Source organism: Rhipicephalus microplus, chromosome 9, assembly GCF_043290135.1.
Source record: "Rhipicephalus microplus isolate Deutch F79 chromosome 9, USDA_Rmic, whole genome shotgun sequence".
Classification (NCBI taxonomy): domain Eukaryota; kingdom Metazoa; phylum Arthropoda; class Arachnida; order Ixodida; family Ixodidae; genus Rhipicephalus; species Rhipicephalus microplus.
The window spans coordinates 20,312,684-20,332,003 of NC_134708.1; the positions used below are offsets into that span (position 1 = coordinate 20,312,684).

Consider the following 19,320-nt stretch of genomic DNA (forward strand, 5'->3'; position numbering starts at 1 on the left):
GCCAATCTAATTCATTCTTCTAATCTCGATAAGATCGCTAAGCGCTGATTAGAAACGAAACCTTGATATATGTGTGTGTGTGTGGGGGGGGGGGGGTAAAAAAAAACGGTGCATTTGAAAACTCGGCGGGGGGGGGGGGGGGGGGGGGAGGTATGACAATAGTTCGAATGTGTGAATGCATGCTTCGTGTTCGGATTTTACTGCATCTAAGTAAACTGTAAATAAGTAAACATGCTATAAACCTCACAAAAAAATTGGCCACCTATCTATATATCTATTAGCTGCAATGCACAAGGCAGCTTTCCTGCGCAATAGAAATTCCTGCTCAATGGCAGCGCCTCCCGTGCTTGCTAAAATTGTTACATGCAGTATAGCATTTGCCGTGTGCGGTCACGGCTAAGCTAGAAGGACTTTTCGCGACGTCCAGTGCACATTCACATACAATGAAGGTGCGCTTCCTTCTTTGATCCGCTGCATGCAACATTCGCAAGGACATTGCCATTGTGTACGAATTTATGTTGTGCAAGTTGCCCTGTAGTTTTTGCAACTCGCCTACACTCTGATCTTCGTTGTGCAGGGCTGAAGGTAAGTCCGAGGGTCATCCTGTTGCGGCTCCGAGAAGCCGGTCTCGCGTGCTTCAGCGGAAACCCGAGGCGTGTTCTCACCCCCAGAATCAAGGAGATCCGACTTGAATTTGCCACCGAGCACGCTGATTGGACCGTCGAGCAGTGGCGCAAGGTGGTGTTCACCAACGAGTGCACCATGAGCCTGAAGTGGGACCCTAACAGACGAGCGTGGAGAGTTGTGCACAGTTGGTAAGACGTTCACTAACAAATTTCACGTTATGCTTTGCATTAAAGAGGTCCTGTACCATGGAATAACAATCATTGATTGACCTCAGAATCGATTTCTTTGAAAACTTCACGAATCCGTCCTGATGAAGTGGAGTTACGGGGATTCGTCTTGCGCTTTAACCGCCACCTTTCTTCTCCCATCCCGACTAGCAGGCTAGGAGCTTTGTAGGGAGAGATGGCAAGGGGAGACAAATTATTTCGGTACACATCATGATGTTCAGTGTGCGTGATTGAGTGTGATTGGCCAATTCAGAATGCCAGCAAGTATTTATAACCCTCTCGGTCTTTTCCTTTCTTGCCTCCCTCATTTATTGCCTGTATTAGCATTTTTCCCACCCCGATTCTTCTGTTTTGGTTGGGAGAAAGGGAATGAACATATACATACCTACACGTGCTGTGGTAGGCAGTTGCCACCTTTAAGAATGCAAGACCAGCAGTCGAAATGCTGTCTCCTGTGAACACCTGGTGTTTCAAGAATTTTTTACTGCTCCATCTTTCCAGCAAATTGTACCTAATTTGCATACTAGTAGGTTCTGAAGCTACTTTTCATGAAGCGATTACTGTACGTTATCACGTGCTCACTGGCTGGTTGTTGTAAGCTCATTGCGTCAGACCATTTCGAAATGGGAGGCCATTGGTACAGTGACATGCTCTTCATCGTCCCAGGAACGACCCCTCATCCATTCAGCAGCTGACCACGAGTGGCCACACGTCCATCAATGTTCATGCCACGCTGACCCACGCCGGGCTAGGACCGCTGGTTCGTATCACTGGCAGCGCCACTCCTGAGAAGGTCGTCGACATCATCGACAAGACGCTCGTGCCGTACCTCCTGAATGGTCCTTTCAAGGACGGTGACTACATTCTACAGCAGGACACAGCGCCAGCCTACACATCCACGCTGGTGCAAGAGCACCTCGAGCAGTTGGGAATCACAGAGATCGACTGGCCGCCGAAAAGTGAGGACTTGAACCCCATTAAGAGCGTCTGGGAACTGTTGAGGAAGCGAATTTGCCGAAAGCGTGTCTCGGAGCCCTCGCCCGACAAGCTGTGGCAGCTTATCAAGAAGGAGTGGGATGTCTTAAGGAAGGCTCATGACTTGGTGCGGGGAGATTACGCATCGCTACCCAACAGTATTGCCGAGGTGATTAGGCTGAAAGGTAGTGTGGTTTGAGTACTGCCATGAGCTGCCATCACCATCGGGATGCGTACAGGGTTGACCACATCTAAAGTGAACATCTAGTTAGTATTCAAGGTGGCAAAACTAGAACATTGATTCCACCTGATGAAAGATATGTTAGCTATATGACAACTAATCATAGTGTTGATAAAAGCAATAATAATGTTTCAAATCATCTATTAAACACAAGCTTCTATTTGGTCTTGAATACTAATGAGTCAATGACATTAGTTGATCACCTTAGATGTGAACGGCTTTGTGCAGCAAAATTAGAGCTGCATTGAATATAATGCAATTCTTCGATACATCCTGTATGCAGATACCACTGCCACTAAGTGGCTATGGTAACAAATTAAAGAGGCTGTATTGCTTGAGAGACTCATTTTTGTCAAACACAGCCATGTTATTTATAAAGCCAGAGAAAGAATCGGAGGCATTGATCTGTAGGTTTTGCTGTAAACATAGTCAATTGTGGAATAAGGGGAAATGAAAGTGAATGAAACCTTGCATATTGGTAGCATACAAACCCACAACCTCTGCAATAGTACGACTGTTGTTGTCAAAGAAATGATTGGTTAGATTTTAAATGTGTACTCTGTTTTTTCTGAATCAATGTTTCTTTTACATGCCTTATCGTGATTGTTTAGTGTTTTGTATGTCGCTTTGTGAGCACAGCAAGCACAGCACATTGTGCTCATATTTTTCGCATGCAATGCACTAATCTCGTAACAAAACTCATTAACCAAACAATGCGTGATCACACTAAAAGACATGCTCACACATAAGCACAGTGCGTCTCGAATGCAATGCGCATATCACACAATATCTTAAGTGAAATATAATACGCTCAATCATTAATCCATCACCGAAATAAACAACACCCTCACACAGAAGTGTTTATGAACGATCTTTTTGTATGAATCCACACTGGTGAGAGGAGGCTGGCAAATCGGTCTTTAGTGATACCCAGAAAACTATGTTGCACATTGGTGTATGGCAGCAACGTCAATGCAAATGCTTCAAATCTGCTACTCTCTCCACTCTTCAACACTGACGTTGGTCCATGCAAGTTTGTTTTGTGCATTCACTTTGTTTAGGCAATACAAGTCTCCAGTGATTTGTTTTATACGTCTCGGTTGCTTATTCCCCCCATTCCCTTTTTTTACCTTGATCAAATTCACTGGCTAAAGCTGTTAATGTGTTACTGCATGGCACAAGCCACGCAAACCACCTTCGGTGAAGTTTTAAATTCTTGCAACAGGACTGCATGAATGACATGAGTAGCGTTGCATAAGCTAGATTCGACGCAAGCACCAATCATTATACTGAAGCACAAGTTCGTGCATAAAGGAGAAGTCTCAACCACGGTTGAGATTTCGTTGACCGACAACCATGCTTGCCGCTGTCGTTTGCAATGCGAGCATTGTTTTTCTGGGCAAACTTTTGCCTAATGAAGAGTTCATTATTTACACCTATGGCTCTTACATTCTGCAGTGTTGTAACCATATATATTACATGCACTGTGTTTGCATCGTGTTTCGTGTTACTCTCAGTATGCACTCACACTTTGTGTTCATTGTTCTTAAAAGTCATTATTTACTATCAGTTTTCATGCTTCTTGTTAGTTTATAGCATCTGTTAATTTCTTTTCTTGCATGAAGCAAAGAATGGAGCGATTATACCTGCGACTGTTCTTTTGACTGCCAGTCTATATCGAAGTTTCTTACGATGCACGTTTTTGCTACCTATTTTGTTATCTTTTTACGGACACTTCATATCATTATTTGCATGGTGTAACTTTCATGCATTAACAGTGTACTTTTGATATTGAAGGCAGTGAAGTAAATGAGCTGAGTGTTGTGCTTATAGAGTCATTAATGAAATCGTCTGCAACTGTTCTTCTGACTGCCAGTCTATAGAGAAGATTCTGAGGATGCCCTTTTTTTCGTTACCTATTTTGTTATCTGTTCAGAGGAACTTCATATTATTTGCATGGTCTAACTTTCATGCATTAACAGTGTACTTTTGATATTGAAGGCAGTGAAGTAAATGAGCTGAGTGTTGTGCTTATAGAGTCATTAATGAAATTGTCTGCAACTGTTCTTCTGACTGCCAGTCTATAGAGAAGATTCTGAGGATGCCCTTTTTTTCGTTACCTATTTTGTTATCTGTTCAGAGAAACTTCATATTATTTGCATGGTCTAACTTTCATGCATTAACAGTGTGCTTTTGATATTGAAGGCAGTGAATTAAATGAGCTGAGTGTTGTGCTTATAGAGTCATTAATGAAATCGTCTGCAACTGTTCTTCTGACTGCCAGTCTATAGAGAAGATTCTTATGATGCCCTTTTTTTCGTTACTTATTTTGTTATCTGTTCAGAGAAACTTCATATTGCATGGTCTAACTTTCATGCATTACAGTGTACTTTTGATATTGAAGGCAGTGAAGTAAATGAGCTGAGTGTTGTGCTTATAGAGTCATTAATGAAATTGTCTGCAACTGTTCTTCTGACTGCCAGTCTATAGAGAAGATTCTGAGGATGCCCTTTTTTTCGTTATCTATTTTGTTATCTGTTCAGAGAAACTTCATATTATTTGCATGGTCTAACTTTCATGCATTAACAGTGTACTTTTGATATTGAAGGCAGTGAAGTAAATGAGCTGAGTGTTGTGTTTATAGAGTCATTAATGAAATTGTCTGCAACTGTTCTTCTGACTGCCAGTCTATAGAGAAGATTCTGAGGATGCCCTTTTTTTCGTTACCTATTTTGTTATCTGTTCAGAGAAACTTCATATTATTTGCATGGTCTAACTTTCATGCATTAACAGTGTACTTTTGATATTGAAGGCAGTGAAGTAAATGAGCTGAGTGTTGTGCTTATAGAGTCATTAATGAAATCGTCTGCAACTGTTCTTCTGACTGCCAGTCTATAAAGAAGATTCTTATGATGCCCTTTTTTTCGTTACTTATTTTGTTATCTGTTCAGAAAAACTTCATATTGCATGGTCTAACTTTCATGCATTACAGTGTACTTTTGATACTAAAGGGAGTGAAGAAAATGAGTCAAGTGTTCTGTGATTATAGTCATTAATGAAATTATTATTTGTAATTCTTAGTTCCTGGAAACTGGTCTGTATGAAATTTTCGTGGTTAAGGGAGGGGTTTGCTTAGAATGTGCTACAAGTGTGGACATTGTGTTGGAAGTCATCAGTTGACTAGTCATGCTACCAGGTGCCTGTTATTTTTGTTTACATTCTTGTATTTACAAACAATTGTACTGATATGTATTTTGTATTCATAGACTTCGTTATTTAATTGAACACCGCAGAGACTGTGTGCTTGAATTGAACACCGCAGAGACTGTGTGCATTCGTACGCTTCTATGTGACTTTATGACCCACTTTTGATGGCACGTCCTTTAAAGGGCCTTGCAACACCTTTCAGGGTTGTCGTGAAATGACCCTTCATCTGGACTCTACCAGCTCGTGAATCTCCTGTTATGAAAGATTTCTCAAATCCTTCAAAAGTAACCCGAGTGATTGCACTAAAAGTGATCCAGAAGTTAATTTATTGAGTGAGAGCTCGAATGCTCTCTGTGATTACCTTAAACTCGCTGGCTCTGTCCTGCACAGATTTTATTTACACAGAGTAGCTGAATTGAGGTTGTGCACTTCAACGTGCTTTCCACTAGCCAAACACGATACTGTGTATGCCAAGGTGTGTAGATCGTGAGGTTCTTATGAGAGAGCTAGCATGTAAGCTGTATCATAGTCGATGTCACATCGCATCAGTAAGCAATGTTATATGTAGTCAAATTAGTCTTGTGATGGACTCGCGCACGTAGCATTTGATAAATCGTGCAAGTGCTGCTTCACATGAATTTGTGAGAAAGTGAAATGTCAAGCAGATGGCCGCTGATTGGGATTGAGACTGTCCCATATTGCAGATATATCTAGTTTTTAACTTATCTGACAATGATACTGTTACCGAGGATGTTCTCATGATTATAAAATTGGCCAATACCCGTAAAGCTCTGTCGCTGCACAATTGTTGATGACACTGAAAAGAAGAGGGCAAGTGATTCTGAGGATGTGTGCGATACGCTACTGAAGTTCTGCTGCACGGTGGTATAATCTTTCATTCTCATATTTGCAGAAGCTTTGGCAACAGATCAGGAGTGCTTTCAAACAGTTTTCAAAAAGTGTTGCAGGGCGCTTTTATGTACAGTCACTCAAGCTTGGAGATATTTATACTGTCAACACTTCTTGCACTCTATGGCTGAGGCTCACTCTTCTTCTTTGTGCATACTTTAACATACTTTATGCACTCAATAAAATTTCTTTTACAATTTCAGTGATGTCACAAAATACAGATCACCAATATTGTTCAAAACCTTTTGAATCATGTCGTGCAAATGTAAGTCGCGAACACTTTATGAAAGTGACTACCACATCCATGTTTTTCAAACAATGTGTCTATGTTGTTTTATCCAGCTGCCTTCTGGCTTTATTTACATTTTCTTTGTTTTTTTCATTAGGCCTTTGTGTTTATTGTTGTTTTTTTCAAATACTTTGAGAATGTTGGAAAGTCAGCTCAGTGTTACCTCTGTAATGCTTTCAATTGTTTTTTTTATTAAGTGGCTTGTGTTCAGATGTTATCATGTTATTGCCATACTTTGTGTGCATTCAGTGCGTTTCACCCAGGAAATACTATTGGGCATTTCGGCATGCCAGGAGCTTTTTATGATAAAAAAAAGAGTATCTGAGCGAGCTGTGAATGTCATTGGCTCACGAGTGCTTAGACATAGATAAAATATTTTGTTATCAACGAAAAAAACGTATCGCCAGAAAAATTTTGCATTGACAGATTTCACCCTTTAGTTGTGTCAGTAGCTTGTCGAACAAGCTACTGACATATGCGCCACCACCTTGGATTGAGTGAAACTCTGTTATGCATACGGTTTTCACAAAGTAAAGTTTGTTCTTTTTCTATAATTTTAGATTATCTTATTCTTGCGGAATGGGCAGTCATGCTCGTTTGGCCCCATTCGGAATGGTGGTGAAGATTATTCTTGACAGCACAATAGCATTTCAACAATCTCTGTAATGTGAAGTGTTGGGTTGCACAGAGATGAATGCACAAGTATTCTGTGAATGGCATTGCTCCACTACACAAGGGAATGTCCTAAGTACCACACTTAACAAAACTGACTACCACCCTCTCGTGGAAACCAGAGGACTTGGACCCTTACCCCAGTTGCAGTGACTCCAAAAGCACTGAAAGTGCTAGTGCTTTGACTGAAAGCTGCAGGGCTGATTGAAAAACTACAGTGTGCAGATAGGTTTTCTTTTTTCATTTTTTGCTTCCTTTGCTCATGAAATGAACAGAGTTAGCCTCTCTGCTTTTTGTGTTATTTTTGCTAATCACTTCCTGTGTAATGTTTAAAAAGTTATGATAATTCATTCTCTGTAATGTAATGGTCTGCCATGCACTTAACATACAACGCAGTGAAACTTATCGCTGTAATTGTGGCATTCTGTAACCAAAAAACTTATTTTTATATTTGGTGTATATGGCAAGTGTCCATAATAAAAAAAAATATGGTACAGACTATTTGTTCTCGAATTCCTGTATTACAAACTGATACAATGTTAGAAAACTGAGATACTTCATTTCTTGCAACGCACCAAAAGGCTCATTTTAACTTACAGATGTACCTTATAAGCTTGCGGCAGCAGCCAAATTCAAAGGATGAAGTAGTGCCGATGCTTACTTCTCATTCGATTCTGTTTCATTTTTAAATGTATAGCTGATTCTATCTAGTTTTAAAATGTACAACCACAGAAATGAATCACATTCGCCACACCTTGTGGCATCAAATTCAATGATGTTTAAGCATGTTCCCAGCAAACACAGAAAACTCTTCAAACTCGCAATGCCCTGTGTCAAATGGAACGAAACATTCTTCCTCTTGATACTAGTTCAAATCTAGGCCACGATGGCCCATTTCGGTAAATGCAGAGTGATAGAGGCCGATAAGCTTAGATTTATGTGCATGCTTTAAAGAATCCCAGGTGGTCGAAATTTCCAGAGCCTTCCACTACGGTGTTTTTCTCAATCATATCGTAGTTTTGAGATATGCGACCACAACAATTATTATGGAAAGAGCTAGATAAAATTTTTCGTTATCATTTGATAATTTCACTACGATTACTTTTACTAATGATGCTGCTGCTCAATAACCTCATTCTTTTACTGTGTATGTATATATATATATATATATATATATATATATATATATATATATATATATATATATATATATATATATATATATATATATCAGAATCCGCACTGCGATGACGTCACTGAGCGTTTTCAAGCTACCAGTTGCACAGCTGCCACCACCAGCCGGCCTGGCTCACTCGTACCGCACGGTAGCGCAAGACGTCACGTCACGGCCAACAGCACATGCCCACCTGCGCGTCACACCTGATGCAGACATGGGGAGACTGAAAAATTGAGTGACAATTAATTCCAAAGAGTGTTCGGCGAAATCCAGTGGCCATTCGACTGACCATAAAAACGCAAAGAGATGGGAGACAGGTCGGGTTTCGTGTGAGTTTCATCGCAGATAAACGAGTCGAAAGAGCGTTTCCACTTGACGTGTGGTCGAGCGTTACGGGTGGTGGACAGGATGAAGCGAGAGAGAAGTGTGCTGCGAGTGGGTGGAGGAGCAACATAACCTATGTGTGTTAGAATGAGCCGGCAGCTGATGCAGGTGAGGGAGAGAGTGACGCCGAGACACAGCTGCGACTTGACCTACTTGGCATCGTTCCAACAACTGCGGCGGTGGGGGGGGGGGGGGGGGCGCGGTGCGGTGCGTTGGCACGGAGACACGGATTGACAGCGTTACACAGTCTAGTCAAAGAGCTGCTGCGCATCTAAAAGTAAATTGAGCAAGACTCTCGGCTGAAAATTTTAACGGTCATCGGGGGAAAAAAAGTGCCATTTACGCATTCGCCTAAAACGACTCAAAGACGAAATCAACCTTAGTATTTTGCGTCTTCTTGTTCTCGGTTGGTAGATTTTTATTATGCACATTATACATATGTCTGTATTATTCTCCGGCACTTTTTCTTTGCTGTTGGCCACACGCCATACATTACATTGGGCTGCAGACTATTCAAGCCACCTCTAGGCTGCTTTTTTCCGTTGTCCTGCACCTTTAAGTATATAGTAGAACATTAGCGCACCCAGGACTTCTCTGCGGGGGGGGGGGGGGGGGGGGGGTTGACATTTGAGATAAAACGAAAGTACCACATACTAAATAATTGTTATAGGTTATATTATCTGTAATAATAATATTAATAGCTTCATGACTTTTTATTCGAAGAAAGTTGCACATTTAAAGCAACATGAGCGTAATGTTATTACCTTGTAGCTTCGTCGCACCACATCCTTAGGGCCATTAAATCAAGCCTTGTGAGGCCGAGAGTTTAGTCGTATCTAGGCACTTGAATTGCATTAGGAACGTCCAAGTGAGCCAGGTATTTGCATGTATGCAAGCCAGTGCAGTAGATTTGCCCGTGTGAACCGGATAATGTTATAAACGTTGAACAACACTGCGAACTCTTCTTCTGAACATACATGTTCGAAAGGTAAAGAAGACAACCGCACGTTTGTAGCACGAAGCTACAAGAAAATTCATACGGATTTCTCATAAATAAAGCCTCTTATTTGCCGAAAAATTCGTCCTGGTACGTGGTTCGAACCAGGACCAACACCTATCCGGGGCGGTCGCTCTGCCAAATGAGCTAACCAGGAAGCTAGCATTTGACAGCGCGAGGGTGTATTCATCGACAACTCGAAGCCCATGGATACAAGTATTACAAGTGTATGTTGTAAATGTTGCTCATTTGCAACATACATGTGTGTAGCATTGCATACACAGCTGGTTGAGCTGCTAGATGTAATATATTTTGAAGTGACATGCATTGTGCACCGAAGCCTATGTCCAAGTCACGCAGGGCATTGTCATGTACACAGCACAGCGCCTGTTAGATTTCCAACAAGAATAAAATAAGAATGGACTCCTGAAAGCAACTTTTTTTTGTACAAAAGTGATTCACTGGAAGTGAACGCAGCTCGAGCCACAGAGCATGCGGTTTCTGCTCTTTCAGTATGGCCTCCCAACCTCGGCCAGGGGGCGCTGCGCCGCGCGTGTTTCGCCGCCTTTCTAACGAAAGCCGGTCACTCGGTGCACCGCTCCCGCATTCTGCTTGCGCTATGTCAGCACGTTCACGCACTCCGCTCGCGCTGTTATCTGGTCGCCCCTCACGTGCAGCGACACCTGTGACTCGCTCTGAAGGTTTATAAAGAATATAAAAACGTTCGCACGGTGTGAATCTTATCAGAACCGAGAGCGATTCATTGACAACCTTTCCGGGACCAAGCAAGGCAAACACGATGTCATTGAGCGAGTGCTATGTGAATCTCGATGGTGAACAGCCGTCTTTCCGTGACACTAAATGTGATTGATTTGATACCTGTGGTTTAGCGTCCCAAAACCACGATATGATTACGAGAGACGCCGTAGTGGTGGGCTCCGGAAATTTCGACCACATGGTGTTCTTTAACGTGCACCCAAATCTGAGCGCACGGGCCTACAACATTTTCGCATCATCGGAAACGCAGCCGGGATTCGATCCCGCGACCTGCGGGTCAGCAGCCGAGTACCTTAGCCACTAGACCACCGCGGCTTTTTTTTTCTTTCTTTATTACCTGTGGACATACAACATTCACAAACATATATACATCAAACAAAGTAGAAACATGAAACAAAAAAAAGAGGTAAAAAGCATCATATTTAACAGGCTTTTTAAAATTCCTTCATTTGTAGAAGGATTTCTACTTGATGAAGCCAATCGGGCACCTCTTGTTGAACCTTTTGTGATTCCACGAACGAACAGGCAGATTGAAAGAAATATTGCCTAACCGGACGTGCATTAACATCAGCATGCGGCGGGGCGACGTTAAAAGTGAAATGACGGCCCGCATTCTATGTGTACATTACCGGTAAAACGCGCATTTGCTGCGGCGTTCGTGTCTTCTCGGAGCTGTCAGCAAAATACCACCACGCTTTGCGCGTGCATTTGCATATAACGTTCAGATTTCTATTGCTTGAATGCCAAGTTTGTCACGCGGCTCTCAATTAATTAAGTGGTCGGCGTGAAGAGCCTAAACTTACGTCTGCCCTGTTCAGTCCCTGGCACCGTTTCAATGTGGTGCGTTCAGTTTCAAAACCTTTGCCGAGATTTTCATCGGATGTGAACAAGGTCGTGTCGTAAGTTCAATGACCCATTTGACTTTTTTTTTTTGCATCTCCTTTGAAAGTATAATGATGCACACAAAAAGTATCTTATGTTCACTTCAACCATGCACGTGTTCTGCAGCGCATGTTTCGGCATTTTGAATAATACCCACGCCTGATCACGCAGCGTTTTCACCGATTCGAATGTCAATCAGGTTGATTTGACAGCTCGCTCGGTCGTCATATCACACAATACCCACTAGGATCGAGCATGCTTTAGTTACGCCAAGATTCGCCCCTGATAACCGCGTCTGATTTCGCGAAATTATCGAAAATTTTATATCCGCCTTGGTTCTTTTTTTGAACTCGTTTTCGTAGCGGCATCTGTAATCGCCCGCGGCTCGGGCGCATGCAAGGACATAATGTTTTACGTGCCAAGACCGTCATATCATTAGGAGGCACGCCGTGGTTTCAGACTCCAGACTGATTGCGGCCACCTGAATTTTTTTTTATCCTGCACCTAAATCTATTTGAAGTGTATACGGCGTGGCAACGGAAAGACGATGCACACACGCCGAGCGTCACTCCTATATATATATATATATATATATTTACATTTAGCGCCATACCACCGTATACGCTTGAAATACGCAAACACCAACACTATCAATCCTGGACCGAAATCTGAGCGCACTTTTATCGTGTTTAGCTCCCGTGGAGATGCAGCTGACGTGTGCGGGAATCGAACTCGTGATTTCGATCCTGGTATCACAACACCTCATCATGCTATCCTATCGGTGGGTGCTGCTTGCAAGACCTGTACGTATAAACGCTCAGCGCGAACCGCAGCACAAATCTGTTCACACTTAGCGGCGACGAGTAAGTGTTTATTGATTGATTTATTTGTGGGGTTTAACGTCCCAAAACCACCATATGATTATGAGAGACGCCGTAGTGGAGGGCTCCGGAAATTTCGACCACCTGGGGTTCTTTAACGTGCACCCAAATCTGAGCACACGGGCCTGTAAGTGTTTATTCAGCCATCAGTTAAATAAAACACTTACAGGGCTCACAGTACGGTATTTTAAGTGTATTGAGCTAGCAAGCTCCACAGTTTTCGCACTACCCATGGTTGTCTCGGAAAGCGATAGCCCAATTGCGAAATGTACAGCAGTTGTCAAGCTATTTGCTGTAGTTTCAGTTTACAAGCACGCTTTCTTTCAATATGAATCCGGCCATCACGTTTCTTTCAGCGAATTAATAATTTGTAGTACTGTGCACGACAAAAAAATTTTCAAAGTAACGAGACCGCGAAGTATCAGCGAACTGCCATTCTTAACGCCTTTGCTTCTCACACTGCTTTCATTGGCAACGGTAGAACTTGACAGGCGATTTTCAGGTCCTCGTCATGTTTGAACTTTGTAGCAGCTCACAATGCAGCAGTAGTGCGTGCCTGCTTTCCAAAATGACGAAGGAGCACGGCCCATAACGTACAAAATGCGAGATAAGCGCTCCAAGGAACACGTTTTCCGTGCGCGATATTGGAAAACACAGCAAGCGCGGCCCGTCCGAGCGACCGGAGCTTTGCACTCTTTCCGCTAGGGTGGTGAACGGCGCTGCGCAAACTTGAGCCTGTCCTTCCTATAGGTGTAGACATGTAAATACGATATAGTTAATAGAATAAATCAGGCAATTTTGCCCTCAAGCCACTTCTTACATTGAAACGATGAGAACTTCAAAACAAGGCTGCACTTACGGGGGGGGGGGGGGGGGTCGACTCTTGGTGGGGGAATTAAAACCCCTGACTCCCGCCCCCTTCGGTGCACTACTGACGTAGGTGACTCGGCAACAAGGACATTGGGTTACTTAAGAGGGGGGTTAGGTCGGCCTCGAGGGAGAGAAGGTTACAACCCCCCCCCCCCCCCCGTCGGTGCACCAATGTAGCGGAAATAAACGTTTCATTTGATAGTATTGCCCCCCCCCCCCTCCCCTCCTCGAAGGCCTTCTGCACCGAACGTGGCTATGCACCGTCTCTCCTTGATCGGAGGCATCGAATCTTTGTGCAGCCGACACGGTTTTGCAGCTCTGCCTCGGATATCTGCCCACGTTTCACTGGCAGACTATGTCGTGCGACGATATCATCGTGCGATATCACTTAATGTGAAGTTACTGTTACGTCAAAGTTCAAGAGACTTGTGACGTCATATGATGATGGCATATGTCTTGACGATTTTCATAATGTCTTCGTGTTGATGCCGTTGACGGTCACTTTTGGTGTCCTGCCAGGCGTCTAAGGCTTTCAACTTATAGACGTGAAGATATAGACGATATAAACGTGAAGTAATGCTAAATTACTTCAAGACAGGAAAATAAAAAAAGCCGAGATATTAAACAACTAATTCTTGATCCCTGCATGACACGAAAAGTACGTAATGTTAATTTCCCCTACATTTATTTAGAATGTTTGTCGTTTTGTGAAATGCACTTATCATTACTGCTTGCGTTGTACCTCAGTAATTTGCGCACTTTTAGCGGCTTATTGATACTTGCGACATTCTTTGCACCTATTGTACAATCGTATGTTTCTTGTATCGCTGTACTTGCCCGTTGTGCAGCAACATTGGTAAAAAATTCGAGATACATGCGTTATAGAGCCCCTCGATGCCAGCGTTCCGTCGCCCAGGGTGGCGACGCCCGCTGACCGCCGCTCTAGTAGAACAGTGGCGTTGTCGCGTTCTGTGACGCCATATATTGGGTCAAACAGTGGAACCCAGGCGCCCTATCATTACACAGCCTCCTACGCCCCCCTTTATGGGCATTGCAATACGCCCTAATAAAATTGATATAAAATACATTGTTGTTCTTTTCAGATTTGTCACCATTTAGCCCGAGAAGTTAACATTGATCAATTCATTTTCTCATTGCATTGCATTGGGCCCCTCAAAACAATATCTAGCGTGGTTTTGCACAGCCTCTGTGATCAGTGATCGGAGACATTGCAAGTTTTTTGCACTTTACCATTCTCCAGGATCGGCACGCCTATCCCCAAGCAGCGACAGCTATGTCGTGTGATGGCGTCATATCATCACAAATGTTACAAATCAGTGACACAGCGGCGACGTCATCACACGAATTTCTTTATCGCTTTTGTTAGCGCCGACGGTCACGTCTTTTGTTTGAAGAGGCATCTGAGGCTCTCGCCTTAATATGTGCTCACTTAGGAATCTTAGAAGCCGTCACTACGGCAATCTAACAGACACTGTTTGAAGGCCACCAAACACATTTGTTTTTTCTTTCCAATTCTTTTTTCTGTGCTCCTTTACGGTAGCGTCTTGCGCTAGGCGCCTGGCCAGTGGGCGCCGGGTTGGCCGTAAGCGGGATCTCCTGGCGGTGGTCGTGGCCCGAGCATGCCGGGAGGCACCCCTGCGACCGGCGGAAAAGCGATCACATCTACGGGTGGCACGAGCACATTCGCCGGCTCGGACGGCGGCTGCGCAGTCGCCACTTTTGCCGCCGGCTGACCGGTCGAGATGCCGTGCCCAGCAAGGAACTCCTCGTAGGCGCGACGGGTGTCGGGGTCCTTGGGACCCCACGAGGGCCTCGGCTGAAGCGCCCTGGTCAAGTCCTGCGTTTCGAACGTCCTCTCGTATCGCGTCACAACACACAACGACCGTATGCCCAGCTCGTTCGCGTGGATTCGTCCGAAAGGAAACTTAAGCCGATTCCCGCCGCCTATAGAAATTATACCGCCGTTTTCGTTGCAGAAAGACGAGTTGGAAATAGAATGAAGCCATTTTCGACGCGAAAATAGAGGCTGGAAAGTGACTGGAACCCTTTACGTCGCAATGCGAGTATTATGGAGTGCAATAGTTTTCTGGCATCGTGGCGTGTTGTCTCGATTCGCTTCTGGTTTCCACATCCTGTCTCCAGAGACTCACAACTTCCTGTTCCGGTCTCTCCATTGCTCATTATTTGCAAAACGCCTACGACGGTAAAAAACAAAAAAAAAACAAAACATCGCAGCTTCAATTCATTTACCGTCGCGGAGGCTGCTTAAACAGCAGAGATGGGAGTGCGCCGTTTCTTCAGTTTTGCCAACGTTCAGCGCGTACTAGAATGGCGGAGTGGGTCCACTAGAGCAGCGCGAGTGAAGCAAAATGCGCGGAAAGCTTTTGGTGGCGCTGCAGTCCCCTTCACCTGAAGCGCCAGCTCACTCGGGTTGTTGGATCGATGGAGCAATAAGGTCCTTTGATATAAAATTGAATTGAATTCGTGGTTGCTTGGAACAGGAAGAATGCACTATTTTCCGCAGCCCTTGAGGGAGCACGGCTCAGTGCCTTGTAGAGCATGGGAGGAGGGGGGATATAATAAAATATAGAAAAGATATAGTTAGATAAAAGAAACAAGACATGCAAGCGACAGAAAAAGAAGGAGATAGGAAAGTTGGCAGCTGGCAGAAAAAGTCCCAGTACGGGGCACCACTCGGCGAGAGCTGGCCGGCATCAGGAGGTCGCGGAGGGCTAACCAGTCGGCTAGAGCTACGCTGGCGTCAAGAATTGCGGGCGGCACAACCGTTCAGTTTGAAATCCTCCGAGCTTAGTTTTTTGCTCTCTTCCTCTCCACACAGCTTTACCCTTTTCAAATTTTTATCCTTTATCTTCTCGCGACACTAAACTTCCCACTCACCTACTTAGCTTTACACATGCTAGCTTCCAGGTAGCTGTTTTTTTTTTTAGCTAGCTGCTCGCTTTTTATACACGCTAGCTTTATACATGCTAGCTTTCCAGCCCGGTTCCAGCTAGCTGCTTTTTCAGCTAGCTGCTAGCGTTTTATACATGCTAGCGTTTTATACATGCTAGCTTTATACATGCTAGCTTTATACATGCTAGCTTTCCAGCCCGGCTGCAAGGTTTCGCTCTTGCAGCCGGGCTGGAAAGAACAGATGCCGGATCCCCGGGCTTACCTCGGCTCTAAACAGCTTCCCAAGTTTGAAAGAATGCCGCGAAGATCGCGTAACGCCGGCTCTTACCAGTTTGCAGCTGATCAGGTGGTAGATAGACATGATGACGCCGATGAGAACGGGCACGAGCACAAGCGAGACGGCGAACACCTGAGCCCAGCGCGGGTACACGTAGTCGCCGAACTTGAGTGGTTCGTACGTGAACAGCTGAGTGGACAGGATGACCTGCATGCGTCCGACGTTGGATGGCGTCAGCTAGTTACATCTTGCCCGTGTAAACAGCTCACTGCTAAACAAACACAGAGTGCACCGTGCAGTTGTAGGAGCAGTTATCTATGAACTCAAATATGTTTAGGGGCTAGTTAGTACGACAGTTATGTTGAAATAAAACTGCGCAGGGAACATAACACAAGTAGTAGACAGGATGAGCGCGTCTCGCGCTCGTGCTGTTCTACTCCTGTTCTGCCTCCTGGGCAATTTGCATGATGATAATATGTGGGATTTAATGTCCCAAAACCACCATACGATTATGAGAGACGCCGTATTCGAGGGCTCCGGAAATTTCGACCACCTGGGGTTCTTTAACGTGCACCTGAATGCTAGCATACAGGCCTACAGCATTTTCGCCTCCATCGAAAATGCAGCTGGGAGTCGATCCTCCGCAGCGGAGACTGGACAGTTTCATTTCAACTGTATATGCGACATTGAGTTTAATGAGAACGTACTAAACTAATTTCAAAAAGGGTGCAAATATGGGCTTGTTCGTTCACCGTAAGCTGGCGTGCAGCACAGTGCGCCATCACCTTTCTCCTCGTTTGTTTCGCCGCTAAGGTACAAGTCAATATGTGGTTGCAATGACGGGCTCTTATGGTGTTAGCACCAAGTGCCATCACGTTCCTCGAGGAGCACACCAGAATACACCCTTGGTCATCCAAAAGTTGAATGGCTGAATGTTAGCTCGAACGCTACAAAACCCCAATAAAGAAGTAAACTCATATAAATGAGAGGTAGTGCTTCAACTTAATATAATGCACATATGTTACTAATGCACAAGTTAAATAAATATAATGACCGATTAACAATGAGAACAATTAATTTAAACTAACATAATGAACTCTGTCAGGCAGCATACCCTTGCGGGTATGTGCCATCAAGGTAACATTTCACAAGCCCTTCTGAGACGTTATCACAACGTCCTTACTTTCTGCGAATGACTGCAAAATAAAAAAAAGGTGTAAAATAGACCGCACAATTTGTTGCTAAGTTACTTCGTAGGTGCACACACACATGGTGCACGTGCATGCGTGTGTTTGTGCGTGCGTGTGTGAGTGCACGCGCACTCGTTTCTTAAAACAACTGTCATCTGGCTTGCTCGCGTCGTCTTTCTCGAAAGCTCGTCGTTTGCCGCTTTCCCGCCAAGAATGCTTTGTCTGATATGCTATCAGGCTGATAGTCTGATATCAGGCTATATGTCTGATATGCTATCAGGCTGATAACGCGCACACCGTTGGTGATATGAAGGTTTCGGTCTTGAAGCGTTAGAGGCAAAGATCTCACACGAGGGAGATTAAAGTCACTGCTGAATGTCAAGAACACGCCCAAAAAAGGCGCGGCCATCTTTGCAGTAGTTGACACCTATCGCAAGCTCGGACAGCGTCCCGCCTGTAAAGCGTGCACCGCCACTCAATGCGGCACATTGCGGCAAAGCCAACTCTTCACTCGGTGGATTAGTGAATTGTGGTGAAGCCAACATCAAGATCCGCGAAACTGCTCGTTTTTGTTCTATTGCGTCGTTTTTTTGGACTGATAAACACCATCCAATTCTCATGCTGCCCCAATTGTCACAACACAGCTTCCTTTTAATGTTATTCCTTGTCAGGTTCAACTGGTGACGGGAGAACAGAAGGGTCACATGACCTCACGTCTACTGTTCTTATGTCGTTTCATCGGGATCACATTATGCCTATTTTATGTCCATTGTAGAACGAAGGCCTTTCTTAATTAGCTCCAGTTTACTCTACCTTTTGTGAGCTCATTATATTTTATGCCTGCAAGACTTCCGGATTTTGTCAGCCCATCAAACCTTCTCCAGTACTCGGCTACATCTCCCATCCCTTGGTACCCAATTCCATCGCCCCAACTGCAGCCTGCGCTAATGTTCCCTTGGCATTTCAGGGCCTGTACAGGTATGCTTTTAAGTACGCAGCGCTTTAGGGGCTCTCCTTTTCCATCCATAGATTTCACATGGCGTGGTCACGCTCACAATCAAGCACCCAATGTGTACCTAAAACACGGCTATGAATGCTCGAAACCGGGCAAAAACAAGCGAACAAGGTTTAAAATAACAGAATTAACACAAATAACGACTAAGTGATTGCGCTAATTAACCTAGATCGCCAAAACTGCTTCGGACACATGCGATTGACTCATGCGCCGTGCCAGAGAGGGCGCCACCGTCTCACAGAGTGCACGCTTGCGCCTCACATCTGCACTTCACCGGCGTTTGGTCGCTACCTCTGAAGGGGCAAGCAACCTGACGAAACTCGCTGAAAACTACGCGTGTACGTCGCAACTGCCGTGACAAGCAAACAGTCGATAAAGCGTATCAAAAAGTGGTGCGCATTCTGTACACCGAATATGCGCATCTCCCTAACGAGATTGTACTAGTGGCGGGTAAAACCCTACACGCTTACCTCAAACATTAACGTCATCGATGGTATGAATAACGGAGTAGTGGGAACTGTACGAACGGGAACTGCAGCTGCTTGCACGTGCAACGCACTTCCTCAAGAGTGAAGCTGCGTATAATTTTTTTTTTCTTAAAGTCAGCTAGAACGTCGGCTACCCATGTTGTCGTTATGACACGCCAAACCTGTTGTGACGCGAATATTGGACACGTCGTTATCAGATGAGCGTAATTATAACGTTCAAGTTACTGACTCGGCTCAACTTAATGGAATTCTAATTTCACGTTGTAGCAACGCTGAAGAAATCGTTGCGGGCGAAGACTTA

The 19,320-nt window shown here is 44.3% G+C and overlaps 1 protein-coding gene across 1 annotated transcript in view; it reads right to left on the reverse strand.

The window, feature by feature from the left end:
• Window positions 1-14,494: 14,494 nt before the first annotated feature.
• Window positions 14,495-19,320, reverse strand: part of LOC119164909 (sodium-dependent proline transporter) — a 43,833-nt gene continuing 39,007 nt past the window's right edge. Inside the window, exons 17-18 of the mRNA XM_037417109.2 lie at window positions 16,378-16,533; window positions 14,495-14,973 (exon numbers count right to left, since the gene is read on the reverse strand). Coding sequence (XP_037273006.2) covers window positions 14,686-14,973; window positions 16,378-16,533 — 444 coding nt within the window. The 3' untranslated portion in view covers window positions 14,495-14,685. The remainder of the gene's footprint in view (window positions 14,974-16,377; window positions 16,534-19,320) is intronic.